The following is a 20,770-nucleotide window of genomic DNA, read 5'->3' as shown; positions in this document are numbered from 1 at the left end:
TTGGATTCTTTAGTTCCAAGACTTGTCTAAGAAAAAACTGATAGTTGAGGTTTAATTTTTTAAGAAATTGTCCTTTATTGTCTGATTGTGTACCTTCAGAGAAGACTTGAAGACATTGTTCTTGAATAGGCAACCAACATCTACATTTTGTTTTGCATTTGTTTGCAGGGTGCACCCAGGCAGAAACTCGAGATGGTTACGTAAGCTTCTCCAACTTGGCAATCTTGATCTCTGGGTCAAACTGGCACTTTATTTTTACTGTCACTTCCCCTCCAGGTAATTCCAGCACTGTGTACTTCTATTCTCTGTTTCTTTTGAAAAAAATAACCCCTTCTCCCTTATAATGGGAATAAGTCCTATTATGAATAAGGAGTCATTATAGTTTAGAGAAAACATTCACTTGTCTATGTCATTAAGGTGTAAAAAGAAAGAGCACATGTAGGAATTAAGCCTCAGGAGACGCCTGGTGAACAAGAATCCAAATATACGTTTTCCTCTAAATGTTAAAATTCACTTTGCATGTTCGACTTGTTTCTTTCTTTTTTATTCTCTCTTATTTCTATGACATTTGGTTGGGTATTAATAGGAAAATTTTAATTTATAAGAAAGAGAGTCATGGGCTATTGAATATTATGAAAGCTTATCTTTGGTACTGTGCTCCTCATCCTCCCCCCTCAAATAGTGACAAATACTCATTAAAAATCTTATGCTTTAAAAGCACAAGATGTGTGGAAATTGCTTATATGACCCAGTTCTTCTTGACAAACCATTTTTTAAACACCTGCCTCTGAAGTATTAAATGTGACTCTCATGAAAATGTATAATGAGCACTTGTCAACAAGTCATTTAACTCACTATTGAGGGAACCAGGTGGATGGCAAAACTGGTTTAAAGAGTGTTTGAAAGGTAGTAATCATATAGCTAGAGAAGAAATGCTGAGGTTAAGTTTGCTAAATTGGATATAAGGCAATCAAACCATAACCTTTGATGGTCTACTGATATCATTTGCATCTTTACTAGACAAAAATCATTTGCAGCTTATTAATCTTCAGCAAATTAGCAAGCCTGGTCCTTAATGAATAAGAAATATTAAGTCAGGAAAATGTATGTTTTAGGGAATTGATGAACCTTGGATGGGCCTGTTTGAAAATGTTCCAGTATGATGTTGATGAGATCTGCAATCATTTTTTTCCCCTTAATTCCAAATTTTGGATCATTTTTCTTAACAAAGGGCTATCTTCTGAGGTCAGGTGAAATTATTAAGTATTAATTTTATAGGGCAGGTATCCTTTTAATATGTATGAAAGTGTCCTAATATAAGTACAGGTTCATGGAAAAACAAGTGCAGTGTTATTGACCATGGGATTCCCAGGGATTTTGTCTTAAGCTTGAGTTTTTTAATGGGTATGTTTAAAGTGTAAGACATGCAGAGCTGGATATTTTGTCCCTTGTTTGCCTGACATTTAAAAGAACTTTGTCCTTTAATTTTCCCGGTGGTTAACTTATAATCATCCAATACTTTATCAAGGTTATCTTAAGGAATAAGTTGCAAAACCAAAAATAACTTGGTTTTTGTAGACAGAAACTTCTCATCACTACTTGTGATTCTGAGCTGACCTTAGTGTTCTCATTTAGTAGACTACTACATTATTTTAGTTTCCACTTGTAACTTATAAAGCAGACTCACTGAAAAATCATATTAAAAGTTTTCCCCTAAATTAGTCTTCATAATTTTCAAGACCAAGTCTATAAGGTAAGGGTCTGTCAGAATGAGATTTACAAAAGTTTAAATTAGAAGACAATAGATGGAGAATACAAGGAAAAGAAAATATTAAAGTCTTGCACTTCTATGACCCCTTATTGACATCATGTTGATGAATGGTTCGAGTCCTGAGAATAACTCCTTGTTTCCAAGTATACCAATTTCAAGTCCAAGAATGTTTGGGAAAACAGCCTTTGTTCACACATTTGGACCCATCAATGAAATGTCTTATTTCTATTAGGCTTCAAAATAACAGGCTTAATCAGCATTGATTCATGTTGTTGTTTCATTCCTTCATGAATCGAGCAGAAAATTTGCAATCATTTCCACTATTTTTCATCTCTCCAATATCCTAAAGAGGGGAACAAATTATTATTTCTATTACAAGAAAGAAATCGAGGAACAAAGAAGTTAAATAGATCTGACCAAATGTGTATAGATTCCTGATGAATCTCACATAATGAATCTGGCTCCTTTATCACTTCTGAGCTTCCTGAAACACTGCAGAAAGATAAGGGTTTCTGTAGGTTTGTAGTCCTGACTCCTACCCAGCCTTTCCGCATTCGCTATCGTTACCATGGTCTAGGCTGTGGCTTCTCTGACCATTTCTTGGGGCTGTGGAGTTCTAAGGAGGCCTGCAGGGGCTGCTGGGCTGAGAAGAGATTAAGGGAGCCAGGTATGACCTGACCCTTCTCGCCCAAAACACACACACACACACACACACACACACACTTACTCAGAGAAATCCTACTTATAGTTGCCATTTCCTTGCCTGCAATACTCTTTCTCCAGAAATTCACATGGCTCACTCATCAGTTTGTTATTTTTCTTTTTGTCCTTTTTTTTTTTTTCTTTTGGCTGAGTAGTATTTCCTTGTAGTTTGTTTATCCATTCTTCTGTTGAAGGACATTTGGGTTGTTCCCGGGTTTTGGTAACTATGAACAGAGCTACTATAAGCATTTGTGTGGGGTTTTTTTGTGCTGATAGGTAAGCTTCTTTTTTAGATTATTTTATGCCTTGTTTTATAAACAATAAGCAGTGAAAACCAAATTTTTCGCCTATAAAAGAGGGAGGGGCTCCAGATGAATTCTTAGATGTGCCCTGTCAACAAGAGGACCCCACTTTGGCCCATCATCCATAGACAATGTGGCTCCACCTGCCGTGGCTCTATTCCCAATTTTCCAGATAACAAAATTCCCTTAGAAATTAGGAAGTCCCTGGGTACTATAGTAGGAGTCCTTGTGTCCCTGTTTTGATGTGTTCTATGGCATATCTTGAGTAGATGCATGTGTCAGAGCAAATAGTTTCACACATTCTGGAGCCAAGAATAATTTTGTTTTAATTAGTGGAATATAAGAGTGAATGAAGCTGAAATTGTGCGCTGGTAAGAATTAAAGGAGAGAACTAAAAGAAATCACCATCAATAATGGACAGAATTGGAAAGAACTATTATGTGTTATTGTTGGAAACTTGTAGTTCTTCAGAAATATGAATCTTGGATTTATTGATTCATTAATTTAATCATTAAATTCAATCAATAGATGTTGAACACCTACTATGTGCCAGGTACCATTATAAACATACCTATTTTATAAGATTTTTATTATATTAGCATCTTATTTATATATTCTTGGAACTTTTTTTAAACAGGAGCCAATTTTACAGCTCGATCCAGGCCATTTGCTGTCTTGCCTGTGACTAGAAAGGAGAAGTCGACCATCATCCTGGCTGCTTCCCTGTGCTCTGCGGTCTCGTGGCTGGCTCTGAGCTGTCTGGTGTGCTGTTGGTTTAAGAAAAGCAAAAGCCACAGAAGTACATGATTTTTTTTTTTTTTTTTGGAATGAAAATTTTTGAAAAAAAATGTCATCATGTATAATATGTTAATGATTCTTTTTCTTCCCCCAAAGCCAAATTTTATAAGTGTCTACAACATATAAAAGTACATGAAGCCAAATTGTTCAATTAATATAGTAGAGAGAAGGATTACCTAATCTTAAGTAAAAATAGCAAGCATAATAAAAATTCTTATTTATTGAATACTCACTATTGACCAGATTCTAAATACTTTAGATAAATTAATTTATTTAATACAACAACCCAATAAGGTGGCTACTAGATATTATGCCTATATTATGCATATATTATGCATGCAGAGAATGTGGCACAAAAGACGTAAGTCACTTGCCCAAGGTCACACAACCACAAAGAAGCCAGGCAGTTTGGCTCCAAATCCCACTCTCTGAAACACTATGCTCCACTGCCAGGTGGCCCTCCAAAAGGTGAGTTAAAGAATCAAGGGAAAATATCCTGTTCCTCTTTAAAAGAAGGAAGAGAGTGCTTTGTGTTTTTTTCTCTAGAAGCATAGAAATTAAGTATGTTCTTAAACATTTCCCAGAAGTGGAATATTATTATTATTACTACTATTATAATTCTGGCTGGAGACATGGAGTCACTGAGGGAAAGAGGTTTTGTAAATGAGGCTTCTATCTTTCTACTCTGTTCTGCAAGTGCAGGAGAGAAAGGAGCAGATCAGGCACTGGAAAATTCCTTCCTCCACCACACCCCATGCTCCAGGCTAGACCATCAAATGAGCGGAGGAAACACTTGTGTTACTAGGAGGTCCTACAAGACCAAAGTTATAAGCAAGTGTGAATTTAAAAAGAGGCAAAATGAGGAGAGACAAAGAGAAAACGACAAAATAAAGGAAGGAAAGAGGGAATAGCGTGGTCCCACTACTAGTACATTCACTGTGCTCGGATTTCTGAGAGATACTTGGGAAGGGATGCTCCACTAGATACACACTCTGTATGTGAACCAGGCTTTAGTGTGCTAGCCCCATCTCTCTCCCTGTGCTGGTGAACTGAGCTGGACCAACTACAAGGAAACTCCCTGTGTTGCTCAAGAAGAGTGGGATCTCAACCTGGCTCTGCCTTGCATTGCCTGCGATTTGTTGAAATGCACTTTTTTTTTTTTAATTTCAGCTCATTATGGGGGTACAAAAGTTCAGGTTATATATATTTCCCATGCCTCCCCATCCCCCCGAGTCTGAGCTTCAAGCGTGTCCATTCCCTAGACAGTGCACATTGCACTCATCATGTAGGTATGCACCCATCCCCTCCTCCCCACCCCATCCCCCCCAGTCAGAACTTCAAGCGTGTCCATTCCCCAGGCAGTGCGCATCGCACTCATCAAGTAGGTATACACCCATCCCTTCCCCTCAGCCCCCACCTCAGTCCTATACCCAATTGGTGTTATTCCCAAATGTGCACTCAGGGAAACCAGTTTGCTGATGAGTACATGTGGTGCTTATTTTTCCATTTCTACAGTGTGTGTGTGTGTGTGTGTATGGGTGTGGGTGTGGGGGTGTGAGTGTAGTATCTTCTAGTTTATAATCAGACTTTTCATAACTTTTTATCTTATATGACCCTGTGAAGTATGTGGTTTAATTCTCACCCTCCATTTTATGTCTGAAACCTGCTAGCCACGCAGGGACTTCTCCCTAAGCTCTGCTAACCCCATCTCTTTTCTCTCATTCCTCCAGCTCTACAGGTAACCTCTTCCTGCAGTTACTAATATATCTGTTACCTCAGTGTCTTCTTTTTGATCTTTCAATCTTTCAATATCAGTGGACACATTTCCCTGTATTTGGCCATTTGGAAAATATTGTTTCACTGAGTTATTCAGATGTTTTCAATGTTGATATATTTCATTCTACAATTCAAAGAATAGAATTAGTTAATATCAACATGAATCTTTAAGAATCAGAAATCTGTGAAGCTCATGGTTGTTGACAAAAGTTTTCCAAAATTCGAAGTTTCCCATGAAAGCTTGAATTTCATCACTGGCAACAAATACTATAATTTGTTTCTTTTTTAAAAAGCTCACTTCATTCATTTTAAAAAAGAAAATTTGCCAAATAACCAAGTATGAGTAACCGCAATTTATCTCTCAATCATTCTTTCAAGTTCTTTCAAGTAAAAATGTTGTTCCTTGAAAAAAGCATGTAGTTCAGCTCAAAACTCAATTGCAAAATTGCTTTTACTTGAGAAAATCATCATACACATTTTTAATAAAATTAATTCTTTTAACTACACCATCAAAGACATTCTTAAGTGAAACTGGTTTTTTTCCACCTCCTGTTATTGATCTTTTGTTTTGTTTTGTTTTACTGTGGTTTTATCTCAGGATATATCCTCCCTGATCACACCTATGCAAAAATATCTGCTTCCTCCCCCATAACTACCTTCTTTCCATGCCATGGCATGTCATTACTTCACATTATATTATAAATTTATTTGTTTATCCCCTACCATTCAAACCAGAATAAAAGCTGTATGAGGGCAAAGACCAGATCTCTCTTATTCACCACATTCTTCCCAGTGTCTAGAACAGTGCCTGTCATGAAGAATGTAAAAATATTTTTGATTAATACATTTATTAAATAAATTAATAGAAGGAGTATCTCTTCAGCTAGTAGGCTGAAGATATAAAGTTTTCAATCAGGATTACACATCTGCTTGAATGTTATGAATTGTACCAATTTCTTTTCTTTTTTCTTTTTTTTGAGACAGAGTCTCACTCTGTTGCCCGGGCTAGAGTGCCGTGGCATCAGCCTAGCTCACAGCAACCTCAAACTCCTGGGCTCAAGAAATCCTTCTGCTTCAGCCTCCTGAGTAGCTGGGACTACAGGCATGCACCACCATGCCTGGCTAATTTTTTCTGTATATATTTTTAGCTGTCCATATAATTTCTTTCTGTTTTTTCAGTAAAGATGGGGTCTCCCTTTTGCTCAGGCTTATCTCGAACTCCTGAGCTCCAACAATCCACCCGCCTTGGCCTCCCGAGTGCTAGGATTACAGGGATGAGCCACCGCGCCCGGCTGAATTGTACCAATTTCAATTTCCATGTTTTGATACCATACTATAGGTTATTAACAATGGAGGAGGCTGGGTGAAGGTGTAATTTCTTGGCAGCTTCCTGTGAATAAATAATTATTTCAAAAGAAAAAGTTAAAAAAGGTATTATTAATAGTAACATTCTGTTACTTACTAATCACCTCTGTCCAACATGAGCCACAAATGAAAGGTATATATATAAAATCCTAGTAGCTATTTAACCCATTATATCAAAAATAGTACTTTAATATGTAATGAATATAAAAACATTTGGTATTTTACATTTTTTCAAAATCGGGTGTGTACAGTACATGGCAATTGGAACTAGTCACATTTCAAGTATCCAATAGCCACATTTGGTTGCGACTGAATTGGACAGTACAGTTTTATACCGTAAAGTTGGTGAAAGGTATATGGGATTTCATGCCATTATTTCTTAAACTCTGAATATAGTGTGTGCATTCTACCACATGTATGTCGCAGCTATGGGGGAGGGACATACAAGGGCCCACTTACAAATGGAAATGTAACTTACAAATGCAAACAGAAAGCTCTTTTGTTCCCATTAATACAGAAACAAAACCTGAGGAGGTTTCTGAATCCCAGACTAATGGTCAAAAGGATCATGTCCATACCTCATCCAAATGTGGAGGATCACGAGCAGGGACTGAAAAGGAAGAGGCTGTGGTGGGAGAAGGTAAGCTGGGGTGCTGGGGTGATCCCCACAGGAGAGACCCCTTCTGGGCGAAATGAGCCTCCCTCTCCCCCTGCCTGTCAGTTTCTGAAGCAATTTAGTTTATAGCTCCTTCTTCGGTCTTTGTTATTTTTTCTCAAGGAAATTATACCCCAGCACAGGAATACATGGGTCCAGCTGATTCACTCAGCTATTAACCAATTATTTGAATTGACGTTTATATATTTTTTCTTAGTAGAAGATTATTGGTTTAACATTTGAGTTTGTTACATAGAGAAAAAGGGGAAACCAGAATATAGGCATATAATCTTTCCCTTAGCTATTGCAAAGCTGCCAATTTGGCAACATTATAGAATTGGGAAAGAAGAGAGTGTAGTTGCCAAATACCAACTATGCAAATTAGATTGAGTAGAGAACCCTCAAAAAAATGAGTCAGCTTTGTTAAGCTCTGCTTTGTTGTTTAGTTGTACTTTTAGCAAAACGTATTATTTGCCTACATGGTAGATTATGCCAGACGATTTTACTTGTTATATTGTTAAATTGTCATTAGAATTAGAGCCAAGCGGAGAAAAGATAAGCATTTGCCTGGGACCAATGCTTTGCCCTTGTCCTGCTAAGACTGCCAGAAGTAGGGAGAATAGATGCTTTGCCAAGTATGGATATGATACATGAAAAATATTAATATAATTTCCACAGGTCTGCAACATTTTACAACATACGCTCTAAAGAGAAGAATATTTCTATTGTTTCTAAGTAAGAATCAATGATCATATTTTCTGTTTGAAAAGGAATATCAATCCTACTGGTTCCAAGTGTATGTTTAACCAAAAAATAGCAGTCAATGTCATTCTGCCTCTAAGTATTTGAATGAGCTCTTGCATGTGTGTGTGTGTACATGTGTGCATGTACACATGTGTGTATCAGTTTGTTTGGCTGTTTGTATTTTTTTCCCATGGATGAAATAAAGATTTTTAAAAAATTAAAAAAAAATTTTCCCAACACGTTAGCCAGCCATACTCCAGCTCCCAGACCTTCACCAAAAGGTGGGGTGGTGGTGGTGGAAAAAAATGGAGACAGAGAAGGGTGCGGGAATTCTCTCTAGATTCCATCTAAGGCCATTTTAATTTTGGTTTCTAGAAGACTCTTGTCCATATTATTTCATGTAAACTCAGGGCAGGTGTTTGACAACTGCCGCCTGCATTTAGCGCTTCGTATTGAGCTGCATTCTTCAGTGAAGGGCAGGAGTGATGCTAATCTCTGCCCTAATCTAATATGGCCATCTGCATGAATCTCAGTTGCCCCACTTAAATTAACTACATTAAGCAGTCCACGATGCCTGGGTGTTTTATTAAGGAACATTTTTTATGTAGTGGCTTATTAATAAATTATCAGGAATGAGACAAGGGACAGGGCTCCCGTGGAAGAGTTTAGATTGAAGAGATAGGAGCATCAAAGAGGCTGTTTTATTAAGACACCCAAGTTAAAAATAAAAAGATGTGTTATCCGAATCCTCCCCTGGGAATCATAGTGGATCTGTTTCCTTATCTTCCAAGCTTTTTCCAAATCTTAAGAGCATCGTTTTGAAGGCAAATAATGAGACATTTCCTGAATTTTTTTCTGAAATTATTACCAGCTATGAAACATCTAATTATTGCTAGCTTTAAAAAAATTTGTTCTTACTCCATTATTTCCATGGCATTTTAGTTTCCCCTTTTCCTCAGTGTTTTTAAACTTTCAACATTTGATGATAAAGTGATTGGCTGTCCCCCTCCTCAGCACTGTGCCTTCACTAAGCACTGCCATAGCACTTAAGATTATTGATCTGATGGAACTGAGCATTAGTACCAGTTTTAAATTGGAAATTCACCACCTTTTACCAAAAATTGCATGGGTGCAGTAAGGGTGCTTAGAGAGCCGTGATGGGGGAGAGGGAATAAAGCATATATCCTTTCTCTTTTCCTGTTGCCAGAGCTTTTGACATACACAGCCATCTAAGCCATCTTTTAAAATCCACGTCTGCTCATGTCACTCTGCTATTCATAAGATTAAATGAATTCCTGCTGTCAGTTGGAGGGGCAGGAGAATGCGGCAGTGTGGAACTCAGGAGCGAGGCCGGTTTTAAATCTAACTCCCCTATTGACTGATTTTGTGGCCTCAAGCAAGACACCTAACCTCTCAGCGCCTTTTAGTTTCCTCATTGGTACAACGACCATAATAATACTGTCCAGGCTTACGGCTGTTATACAGATTAAGTGAGTTAATATCAGTAAAGAGTGCAGAAAAAATTCCTTGCGTATTGCGTTATGGTTGGGGTTTTTTAATTGCTATTTAAAACTCACAGCCCTCTAAGACTTGACTCTGTCCAATCTTTCAAACCTTATTTTGGGTTTTATCCTTATTTTAGGTTGCAGCCTCTGCTTACACTCACCACACTCACTCACTCACCCTGGGACTTGTCCAACATCTTCCTGCTCATTTACTTGCACAGTTTCCTCCAGCTGGATTACTTTGTGTTCACCTGCTAAAACCTGCTCAAAGGACATTATTTCATTCTTATATACATTGGAGACTGTAAAAGGGGGAGGGTGGGTAGAGGATGAGGGATGAAAAATTACCTGTTGGGTACCATGTGTACTATTCAGGTGATGGGTAAAGTAAAAGCCCAGACTTCGCCCCCACGAAATATATCCATGTAACAAAACTGTACATGTACCCATAAAACTATAAAAATAAAAAAATTTTGAAAACCTGATCAAGCTTTAAGCACTCACTGAGGTGCATTTTTCTTGAGAATATTCACATCACAAAGAACTGATAAATATTCGAAGAAATGGATGTGTTCATTACCTGGGTTTGATCATTACACATTGTATACATGTATCAAAATATTACTTTGTGTCTCGTAAATATGTACAATTATTATGTGTCCACTAAAAACTTTTTTTTTTAAAAAAAGCTTTCCGTAGTCCCTCTCTCCTCAATCAAAATGAGTATGTTCCTCACTGGGTTCAAAGAATATTGAAAGTCTGCCTCCGTGTTAGCACTTATGGTCTTTGGAATTCATTGTATAGATGACTTTCTGTTCCCACAGGCCAGTGGTTCTCAACCAGAGCGATGATTTTGCCTCCTGGGTTGGGTGACTAACTCATCCTACTTTTCCTAGAACTGTCTGAGTTTTAAAAGTGAAAGTGTTGCATTCCAGGAATTCCCCCAGTCCTGGATAATCTGGCACAGTTGACCACATTACTTCCAGAAGACATTTGCAGTGTCTGGAGACATTTGTGCTGCCACAGCTTGGGAGAGGGGGAGTAAGTAGTACTGTCGTCTAGTGAGTAGAGATCAGAGATGTTGTAAACATCTGACAACGCACAGGGCCTCCCCTACAGTAAAGATTAGCTGGCGCAAAGTGTCAGTCAGTAATGCCAAGGACGAGAAACCCCGGCAGAAGCTATTACTCATCTTTGTAACGATGAAGTGAGAGCCTGCTGGAATGACTTAATGAATGCAATTAGATTTTATCTCCCAATAAATATTAAATAAGTACTTATTTATCTCCTGGTGTTTATTTAAGACATCATAAGGTTCTCTCTGTATAGTTACAGAGAGCTGATATCTGGTCCCCTGTCCTTCATGGATTTTCAATATGGTTGGGACATAAGAATTATGTTTTGGGGAAAATTAGAGAACAATTCCAGGCAAAAAGCAATTAAGTGTAAAGCAATCACAACAAACAATGTGTATGTAAGAATTTAAGTATGGGAGAGAATGCTAAAGGAGAGAAAGAATATCATTAAGTGACATGTTTAGCCCACTAACTCCTAAATCATATCACGCTGTTTCAAATTCCATTTGCTAAGGGCTTGGTTGTCCCGTTTGCACAAACTTAGGTTCATAGAAATGCCAGGAAAGGAGTCCTGCTTTGCCCTGTCAAACCTCAATTTTGCAGAGCTCTTTTTCAACTGTTTTTTTGTTCCTCTAAACTGGTTAATAGCCCCCAAATCTTCCAGTCTAGACACCTCAGAGTTATCTCTAACTCTTAGTTCTCTCTTTACCACCCTGTCCTCTTGCTTGGCAAGTTTTATCCATTCTGCCTCTTTATTGTCTACTTTTTCTCTCTCCCCCTCTACACTCCATTTCACAGATATACCTTCAATTAAATCTCATTTAATACACTCCTTACAGTGCTAATCTTCCACTCCAAATCTCTTTTCCCCGTGGGAGAGTATTCCCATGTGCAATAGGCCTCCCTATAACAAAATGTCCTTCTCTAATGTACCCACATATCCAAAGTCCCCCATTCATTCTGATCCAGATCAAATACTTATTCTCTTTTTCAAATGATCTAGAAAGAGTAGTTCCCTTCTCTCAACTTTTATAACACTCCCCTCTTGCTCACTTAACATCTTTTATACATAATATAATTATTTGTGCTCATCTTATTCAGATCTTTGGTATAAATTCTGTGTCTTTTACAATTCCAGCAGCACTTTTACCATAAGGATGTAGGATACTAGAGCCCTGATAATGATTCTTGAATCAAGGATGAAATAAGTCCTCCTTTTTTTCATTCCCTCTTTCCAGAGACCCCTGGATTCCTGGAGTTCTTACAACTGCTGAAAAAAATAGATCCCTTACTTCTTCTAAAAAAGATATAGGAAGTTTGTCCAAATTCACAAAGTTAATAACAGAATAATGAGTGCACATCTTTTGTGTCCTAACGATGGACAAAATGTGACTTCTTGATTCCAGGCAATGCTTCCTGCTGGCTGTTTTAGCTTCCCTTCCAGTCTCCGTGCCACCGCCTTTGTCTTTGCAGGACAGCCACTACTGCAGACCTCAGTGCTGCTTTCTCCAAGTCGTACACTGATCTTTCTCTGGCCACTGTTCACATTGCTTTTTGTGTGGAATCTATGCGCCCAATGTTGGGAGTGGAAAACTGAAATGTAAAAAAGTCTGGCTATTTGGCCTGTTGCACACGTGTGACTATGAACATCAACTTACCTCTACCACTTTAGAGACCTATTGACTACATATGGTGTGTTTTGTGGATACAAAATAAAAGGACTATCAATTTACCTTTTGTAAATACAAATCTATAAAAATTACAGGAAGGGTGGGGAGGGATGGCCTTAAGTTGTCTGGAAGCAGGGAAGAGCAAAACAGCTGAGGACCAGAAATTATCTCAAGTTCCCAGCAAAGTAAAACCATAGGAAATAGTTTGGAAATTTTTAATAAATAGCATGTTCGTAATATATAAGAAACAATATATGATCATATCCTACTTTAAAAACATGAATAACATATAGTATTTATTCATTAAGAAAACTTTAAAAATAATCAGGACTAAGAGCATATCTACTAAATAACATGAAGTGTTCCCATGCTATTTGCAAACAAGATCCAAAATCATGTTTAACAATGGAATATTAGAGGAATTCCTATGCAAGTGAAGACAAAACACATATTTATGCTTACCATAATTGTATAACATATATTTTGAAATCCTAAGAAACACAGCCAGATATAAAACAAAATTAAGAGAACAATGTTGGAGATGTTTTGCAGATGATATAATTTTTTAAGGATAACTTAAAAGATTCAACCATTAACTGCTATAATCTTTAAATAACTTGAGTAACTTCCTCAAATATAATGTCAATCTAAATAATATTATATAAATTAATGGTAAATAGTTAGAAAATATAATGAAATATACAATAGTAACCAAAGAATATGCTGTCTTGGAAAGTCTTAACAAGAGACATGTCAGATGTATTTAAAAAATAAACTATATTTCATTAAATAGTCTAAAAAGAAGACTTGAATACATAGGGAATTACAACATGTTTTTAATTAGATTGACTAATATTGCAAAGACTTCAGTTATTCCCAAATGAATGGGTTTAATGCAATTCCAATCATTGTTTACAGTATTGAGTAGCATAAGATGATTCTAAAGTTCATCAGAAAATACAGAGCAATGATAGAAAGCCAATTTTCTAAAAGAAACAGATTTTATGCTAGTGGAAATGTGTAGCTCTACCAGAGAAATATTTATGTTACTATTCTTAAGACAATGTCATCCTGTTACAAGAATATGGAAGTGTAATATATTGATAAAAGAGGAAATAAAAGTAAAAATAAAGGAAAACAGTCTATAAATGGAGCTAGTAAATTTGACTCTTTAGGACATTTATCAATCTACATTCACATTTTGAGAAATAAATCAAGGTAAATTCCAGATGGATTAATGAGTTAAATTAGGTTTACTAAAACACATCCATTGCTAGAGTATCACAGAAACAATAAAATGAAGATTGCTTATGATATAATGTGAGACTAAAGGCATTTTTCCTTCTTTTTATCATTTTCTTGTTTTTATACCTCCTAATTTGTCATATATTGTTTATTAAAATTAAAGAATAATTTTTTACTTAAAGGAACAAAGTAATCTGGAGAGGACCTAGGCAATAGTATTTATTAATTATTGCATATACATTCTCCAATATATGAGCAAGACTATTGCCCTTATTGACAAATGAGGAACCAAGGTGGCATACATTCTTTCTGTTGGCTGATCAGTTGTACATCTCTCTACTTAGTACCTTGTTTAGGCTCAAAGGTCCAGGCAGTTCTATAAGGCCTCTGTACTGAATCCAGGAAACCCGACTGTTGGGTGCTGCACGTGGAACTGAGCTGGGAAAATCTGAACAGGGCAGGGGGAGGTAGGAGGAGAGGGGAAATTCATTCTTAATGTTCTCATTGCAAAAGAAGCCAGTGACTAGTACCCACACAAATTTTTAAAATCACTGGCACAACATATATTTGTTGTTCAAGAAAGTTTTGGAAGTCAAAAGAGGTTAAAGATAGCTCGGAAAGATATAACTGTGTGTGGACCTAGAGGGGCCCAAAACCAATGAGTTCTCCTTTCTGTAGAGAAGGTACATATGTTCCCCATATTGTATCCCATTTTTTCTATCACTTGATCAGATCTACCAGTGGGACTCTAACAGGCGTGGAGGGACGATTTACAATCCCATCTTTCCATTTTAATGGGGACTCATCACCAAGGCGGAGGTGGAGAGGAGGCATGCCAATTCATGTTTTGAAACTCACTATCCTTCCTTCCCTAAAACCCAAACATTCAGCTGAATGCCTTAGGACACATATCTGCTATAAATTCATTTTTTATCTAATTTGTCTGAGATCTAAGCTTCCTGTGGAGGTCCGAGATCAAAGGATTTGATTCCTTCTGATGTCGGCGCTGACATATAATGTGTGCTGACTTAGTTCTGTCTATAACCTCACAGTGGGAGGCGGCCGGCCTCCCTGGGCACCTTTACACAGGGAACTTTCATTTCAGCTGGGGAGTCTGTCAGGTATGTTGCTGATTGGAGCTGCCATGTAAATAATTCATGGGAGATTTTTAAATGTTTTGGGGTCTGCAAAGGAAAGCTACGCTTGTGTTAGTCTTTTATGAATAGATGCAGACTCGAAGAACAAGGGGGAAAAGATTTCCAAGGAAGGTCTCTCAAAAACAGGATAACAGTATCTTCAATGGGTTGAAAACAGGTGACTCGCCGTGTTTGATTCCCCTTATATGAAGTGCTGTTGGTTTTACCAAGGGATTAAAATTCAAAGCCTTTTTACCTTTTTAAAGTTTGCTTCTACCTGACAATTCATTATTCTTGCTCTTTGGTTATTTGCTGATCGTGATAAACTATGTCTTTTCCTCCTGGTGGGAGCAGTAATTATGGAGATGATACCAAGCTCAGTGCTTGGCATAGGACTGGGCATAATGAGGGGACAAGGTTGATGGCACAAAAAAATTCCTTCCCTGAAGGAACTCAAAGTCCTAGGAGGAAGATGAGACTGTCACACAAGGAAAGGTGACCAATAATAGAAGCAGCTGCACAGGTCAAAAGAGAAACTCCAGTCAACAAGTACTGAGGCATAAATCAATGTAGCTTGAGCTGTCAAGAAACACTTCTGGAAGGAGTTGCGGATCCCATGGGACAGCTAAGTAACCTGAAAGTTCTCATAGCCCTAAGCCAGAGAATCATCCCACAGCTAGGTGGCTGTGGCAGATACATGCCGAGCAAAATGACTGGAAAAGGAGAGAGAACATATGAATAACACGGGTTTATCATAATATTCATCGACGCCTCATGGAAACAATAGGAACAACATGATTACTCTATCTCATTTTGCTGCTCCAAATCAAAAGCATTTTACATATATTTATGTTATTACCTTCTCTCGTCCTCACCTCATTTTCCATTCATTGTTAGATTAAATTGAAGTAGGAAACTGGTATTTTTTTACCCCAATACTAGCTCTTGTGGTTTGATATCAACATGATTATTGCCTCTTAACACAAACCAAGACAGCTTTCAATAAACTGGGAGAAAAGCACAATACGCAGGTTAATAAATTAGCATCTACATTGTATATAAAAAGTGGTTAATGAATTTGGTGGTGAGATGTGAGAAAAGCAGGGACAGTAATTCTACTTATGCCCCAGGGGTTTAGGACAGTTTTCAACCTTTTCTTTTGCTGTAAGGCACAAGAAAGATGACCTCTGTATGCATGATACACTCTCATGCATGTGTCCAACCGAACATGCTTCTTACCTCCTCATTGCGGACTTTACCTACACAATATTGTGTGGTACCCAGATCATTGCGTCACCCGTGTTGTATTCTTTTGAGTTCATTTTTAATTCTGTTTAATAGAAAAAATAGAATACATAGGAAATGCCAAGAAAAGAAAACAATTAAACCAAGATTGCCAAAATGAATACAGTTTAGTAAATTGTTAAGTAACAATTGAGAATAAAATAAAATTATACAACTGAAACCAGAAAGAGGCTGACAGGACAAAATTCACAAAGCCAGCTAGCAGGAGAAAGGGAACTTGAACCCTAATTTTGCAACTTGAGCCCAATGTGCCTTTTGTCTTTCTACTATTATATAATCATACATGTACCACTCATATATGGATATTTATTCATATATTTATATTATCTTTACATGTTATATTCATGTTTTTATAAAATCAAAGATATTTACATTGTGCATTTGGCATAAAAGCCAAAGTATTAAATAAGAATGGTTTTTAGAGTTCACATTTCTTAATATCGGTGTGAGCTGACCCACTGTTGAGGCCTGAAGGTGGCCTGGTTTTCATGTTTTAGCCTTGTGCTTATAATGGAAAATCCTTGTTGGCTTATCAATGTTATAAAAGTGCTTTTCTATAAAGCAGTATTATCAAACTTTTATGAGATATTTAGTATTACTTACAAATTGGACATAAGATACTTTTCTTAGTGCTTTTTAAAGGAAAAATACATAGCCAAAGACATTTGGAAACCGCTAAGCTGATATTATTCAATCTTTAATTATTTGATAATATCTTGTCAAGAATGCAAAATGTGTGATCAGCTGATTGAGAACGAAATCCATATTCTTCCCCTGCTTCTTTTTTTTTTTTTATTTCAGCTTATTATGGGGGTACAAAAGTTTAGGTTATGTATATTGCCCATGCCCCCCCACTCCCCCAAGTCAGAGCTTCAAGCATGTCCATTCCCCAACAGTGCGCAACGCACTCATTACGTAGGTATACACCCATCCCCTCCCCACACCCCACACATCTGCCTGACACCCAATTGGTGTAATTCCCGAATGTGCACTTAGGTGATGATCAGGGAAACCAATTTGCTGGTGAGTACATGTGGTGCTTATTTTTCCATTCTTGGGATACTTCACTTAGTAGAATGGGTTCCAACTCTTTCCAGGAGAACATAAGAAATTCTATATCACCATTATTTCTTATAGCTGAGTAATACTCCATGGTATACATATTGCAAAGATGTGGAAACAACCCAAATGTCCATCAATACATGAGTGGATTAGTAAAATGTGGTATATGTATACCATGGGGTATTACTCCTGCTTCTTTTCTTCACAGGTGTGAGGATGGCGGTCATGCCGGGCGAGAGGAGCCAGCTCCCCCACCAGTCACGGAATGGAGTGTGCAGAAGGAAGGTCAGCCGCCACACCGTCCCAGAAGAGGCTGCTGTGCCTGCTCCCACTATTACCGGCTCCACGTCCCATGGGCACACCTGTGCTCCGGGCTCTCCTGCACAGCAGACGTACCTGCAGGAGACTGGGAACTGGAAGGACGCCCGAGAGCAGTTGCTTCGATACCAGCTGGCAGGCCACGGTCAGCTGCTGCTGCTGTGCCCAGACCTCAGACACGAGAGGCAGAAGTTGCCAGGGCAGAGTCAGCTGAGCAAGCAAAGTGGCAGCTTGGGGCTCTCCCAAGAGAAGAAGGCCACCTCTGGGGGCACTGAGGCATTCTGCCTTCATTCAGTACACCCAGAAACTATGCAGGAGCAGCTGGGTTCAGGGACTGGTGTGAACCTTTGGGCTGAAAGGCAGAATGTTCAAACTATTTCTGGATAATAAGTAGGGGAGGTGAGACCCGACCTGCAGGGACAGCTAAGCAGGGAGAATGTGGATTCTGAATCTCTTTTTCAGCTTTAAAATGGAAGACAGTCATATAAATGCCTGTAGACTAAGAGTGTCTGATACGTCTTTTGTATCTATCACTGATCCTAGTCTAAGGCAGGCAAATAATAGGTTATCAAACACTTGTTAATTTTCCACTTGTTTTTAACTTAAGGCAGTTTATATTCCTGAATTTGCCAACTTAATAATGGTGTAATACTGACTTATACCAGTAGGAGTTATTACTAAGTGTTCTCTGGGGTGATCACTCACAATGGGATCTTTTGTTTTGTTTTGTTTTGTTTTGTTTTTAGACAGGGTCTCCTTCTGTCACCCAGGCTGGAGTGCAGTAGCATATCATAGCTCACTGCAACCTCAGACTCCTGGGCTCAAGTGAGTCTCCCAACTCAGCCTCCTGAGTAGCTAGGACTACAGGTACACACCACCATGTTAATTTTTTACAATTTTTTTTTTGTAGAGACAGGGTCTTGCTATGTTGCCCAGGCTGGTCTCAAACTTTTGACCTCAAGCAATCCTCCCACCTTGGCCTCCCAAAGTGCTAGGATTACAGGTGTGAGCCACCATGCCTGGCCAACTTTGGGCTTCTTTTATGGAAGGGATCATGAAAAGGTCTAGTCAGCTATAGTTAATTCTGCTGCATTATAGAAAAACATGTTTATCCCGTAGGACATTTGGAGGACAGGAGAACACCCTGCTGCCTGACCTGTCAAAGCTTACCTTCTAACCACAAGGCAGCTTCCTGGTTTTTGCAAGTGGATTTTATTTCATGGTTTAAATTCAGTCATTATTGGGAGCCCACAGTAGTGTGAGCATATCAAGTTTGCACCTCCTCAGTATTTACACGTGAAAATTGATATTCTCACAGGCTTTGCTGAGAGTTTAGTTAAGGTCAAATGTGCAAAAATACCAAATTTGAGGAAATAAATTTTTTATGGACCACAGTTATATCTTTCAGTGGTTCTCTCTGTTATGAGCTGGGTGAAATTTTCATCTAGAAGAGAACTGTATTGGGAGACTGGAGATAACCAAGTGGCCAACTAATTCCTTTAGCAAAGAACTTCTTTCTGGAGAAGATAATGCATAAAGCTGCCCAACCAAAGGGAGGAGAGATTATGTCATGTGCAGCCTCTCTAGGTTGTGCCAGGGATTCTAATGGAGATCAGAGCAAAGGATATGCTGATGTTGATAAATTTGGTAAAGGCAGTTTCACCTAAATCAAATATTTATTTGTACAGGGTTCCTATCTGTTCAGACTGAAGGATACTTTAAGCAGCTTGACTGTGTCCTTGGCTCTGGATCCAGAAGAGCTTATACTCCAAGAGTACATAAGATTGCAAAAGCAAAGACAGCAGAAATGAGAAGAGTTTTCAAAAAGATTGCTCTCATATCTTCCTGAAATGTAAACTAGGATTTTCCAATCTCTAAAAGGTTAAGGGGCTGTCCTGTGGTTGAATTGGAACAGAGGACAGAAACACACTCTTCTGTGCCTGAATTTTAAATAATGATGCCCTGGAATTAGCCCTATAGCAGGTACTAGCAGAAAGCCTTCATATCTGCAGTCAGTAAAAAAGTATGTCTCACCCTACTATGAGTGATCAGGAACATTCTCAGCTTCTTTGTCCATGCTTTAGGTGTCTTGTGCACATCTCAAATTTCATGACTGCCACAGAAAGGAGGTAGGCAATATTCTTTGTGTCACTCTGTTGGATTCTGAGGGAGCTATAAGTAGACATTAAGGTCAGTACTCTTCAAGAAATTTCAGTCCAGGATATCTTTATGTATAGGGAGGGCTTTGAAGGGCTCTGGAGGTACAACCTGGCTGCCTGCCAGGTAAATCTTCTTTGTAGATGTATTTTGCTTGGGCACCAACAGTGTTTAAAGACATAACAAAACGAAAAATAACTTGAATGACTTAGGCAGAACATGCCTTCCCTAGTTTAATTAGTTCCTGTTGTAACCAGTTCTTTATCTTATTTTTGTAGCTTCTTGGTCTATGAAATCATTTGCTTTTGCAATCTCCACTTCAGAGAATCCATTGGATCCTCAAAGAGCTGTAATCTTTTTGGACAAAAACATTTCGGAAGTTAAGGATTTTCAAGATTGTAAAATGGTAGCAGTCTTAGTGCTTGAACTACCGTCTCAGAGCAGGTTTATCCACACATTCTTCCTTTCACTCGAATGATTTCTTTCACCGCTTCAAATTTCAGACCAGGTATCTGTCCTGAGCTCTATACCATGTATTAGCTGCCTAGGGAGGATTTCCAATAGGTTATCCCGCAGGCAATTATAAGGTTAACACAGCACTAAAACCTGCTCCTCTTCATGGTTTTTCTAAGTCAATGCATGATGTCATTGCACTAAGATCAGAAATCTAAAGTGAGCCATGATTCCTCATTCTATCTCACCCTTCCCAAACCATCAGTTCTGCTCTGTTATTTCTACCCTTTCTTTACTCTTCTCCCAGTCTTTACTATCTCTTTATTGATCATCCATGTGCCACAAGACTCATCTTTCTGGAAGGCAAGTTTTATTCTATACCTTTGTTTAGGAACAATTATAATATAATTAACCTGTTAATTCCACCCCAGAAAAACCTGGGGATTGCTGAGGCCAACATTGGTTCTTTGGGCCTAAATAGCAGCCAGAAACATCTAGAGTAACTTGCAGGGTTCTGGTACATCACATGGAATCTCAGAGCCTAGCCAGAATGTCCCAGCTCATAGTTAAGCTAGTTCTCATTTTCTTCATCAAAAAATGGGAGAATAAGGAAAACACTAAAGGCAAAGAGAATAGCTCTTGGTTCATTCATGTCTAGAAATCAGCCAATTAGAGCACTACTGTAGGCCAATCCTAAATTTATTCAGACCATTCAGATGGGTAACCCAGT

General features: G+C 38.2%; 1 protein-coding gene across 1 annotated transcript in view; it reads left to right on the top strand.

Moving 5' to 3' along the window:
• Positions 1-17,834, top strand: part of PKHD1 (PKHD1 ciliary IPT domain containing fibrocystin/polyductin) — a 412,333-nt gene extending 394,499 nt beyond the window's left edge. The window contains exons 64-67 of the mRNA XM_069487338.1: positions 169-276; positions 3,413-3,574; positions 7,232-7,354; positions 17,321-17,834. Coding sequence (XP_069343439.1) covers positions 169-276; positions 3,413-3,574; positions 7,232-7,354; positions 17,321-17,817 — 890 coding nt within the window. The 3' untranslated portion in view covers positions 17,818-17,834. The remainder of the gene's footprint in view (positions 1-168; positions 277-3,412; positions 3,575-7,231; positions 7,355-17,320) is intronic.
• Positions 17,835-20,770: the final 2,936 nt, after the last annotated feature.

Source organism: Eulemur rufifrons, chromosome 15 (genome assembly GCF_041146395.1).
Source record: "Eulemur rufifrons isolate Redbay chromosome 15, OSU_ERuf_1, whole genome shotgun sequence".
Classification (NCBI taxonomy): domain Eukaryota; kingdom Metazoa; phylum Chordata; class Mammalia; order Primates; family Lemuridae; genus Eulemur; species Eulemur rufifrons.
This window is presented reverse-complemented; position numbering and strand designations above follow the sequence as displayed.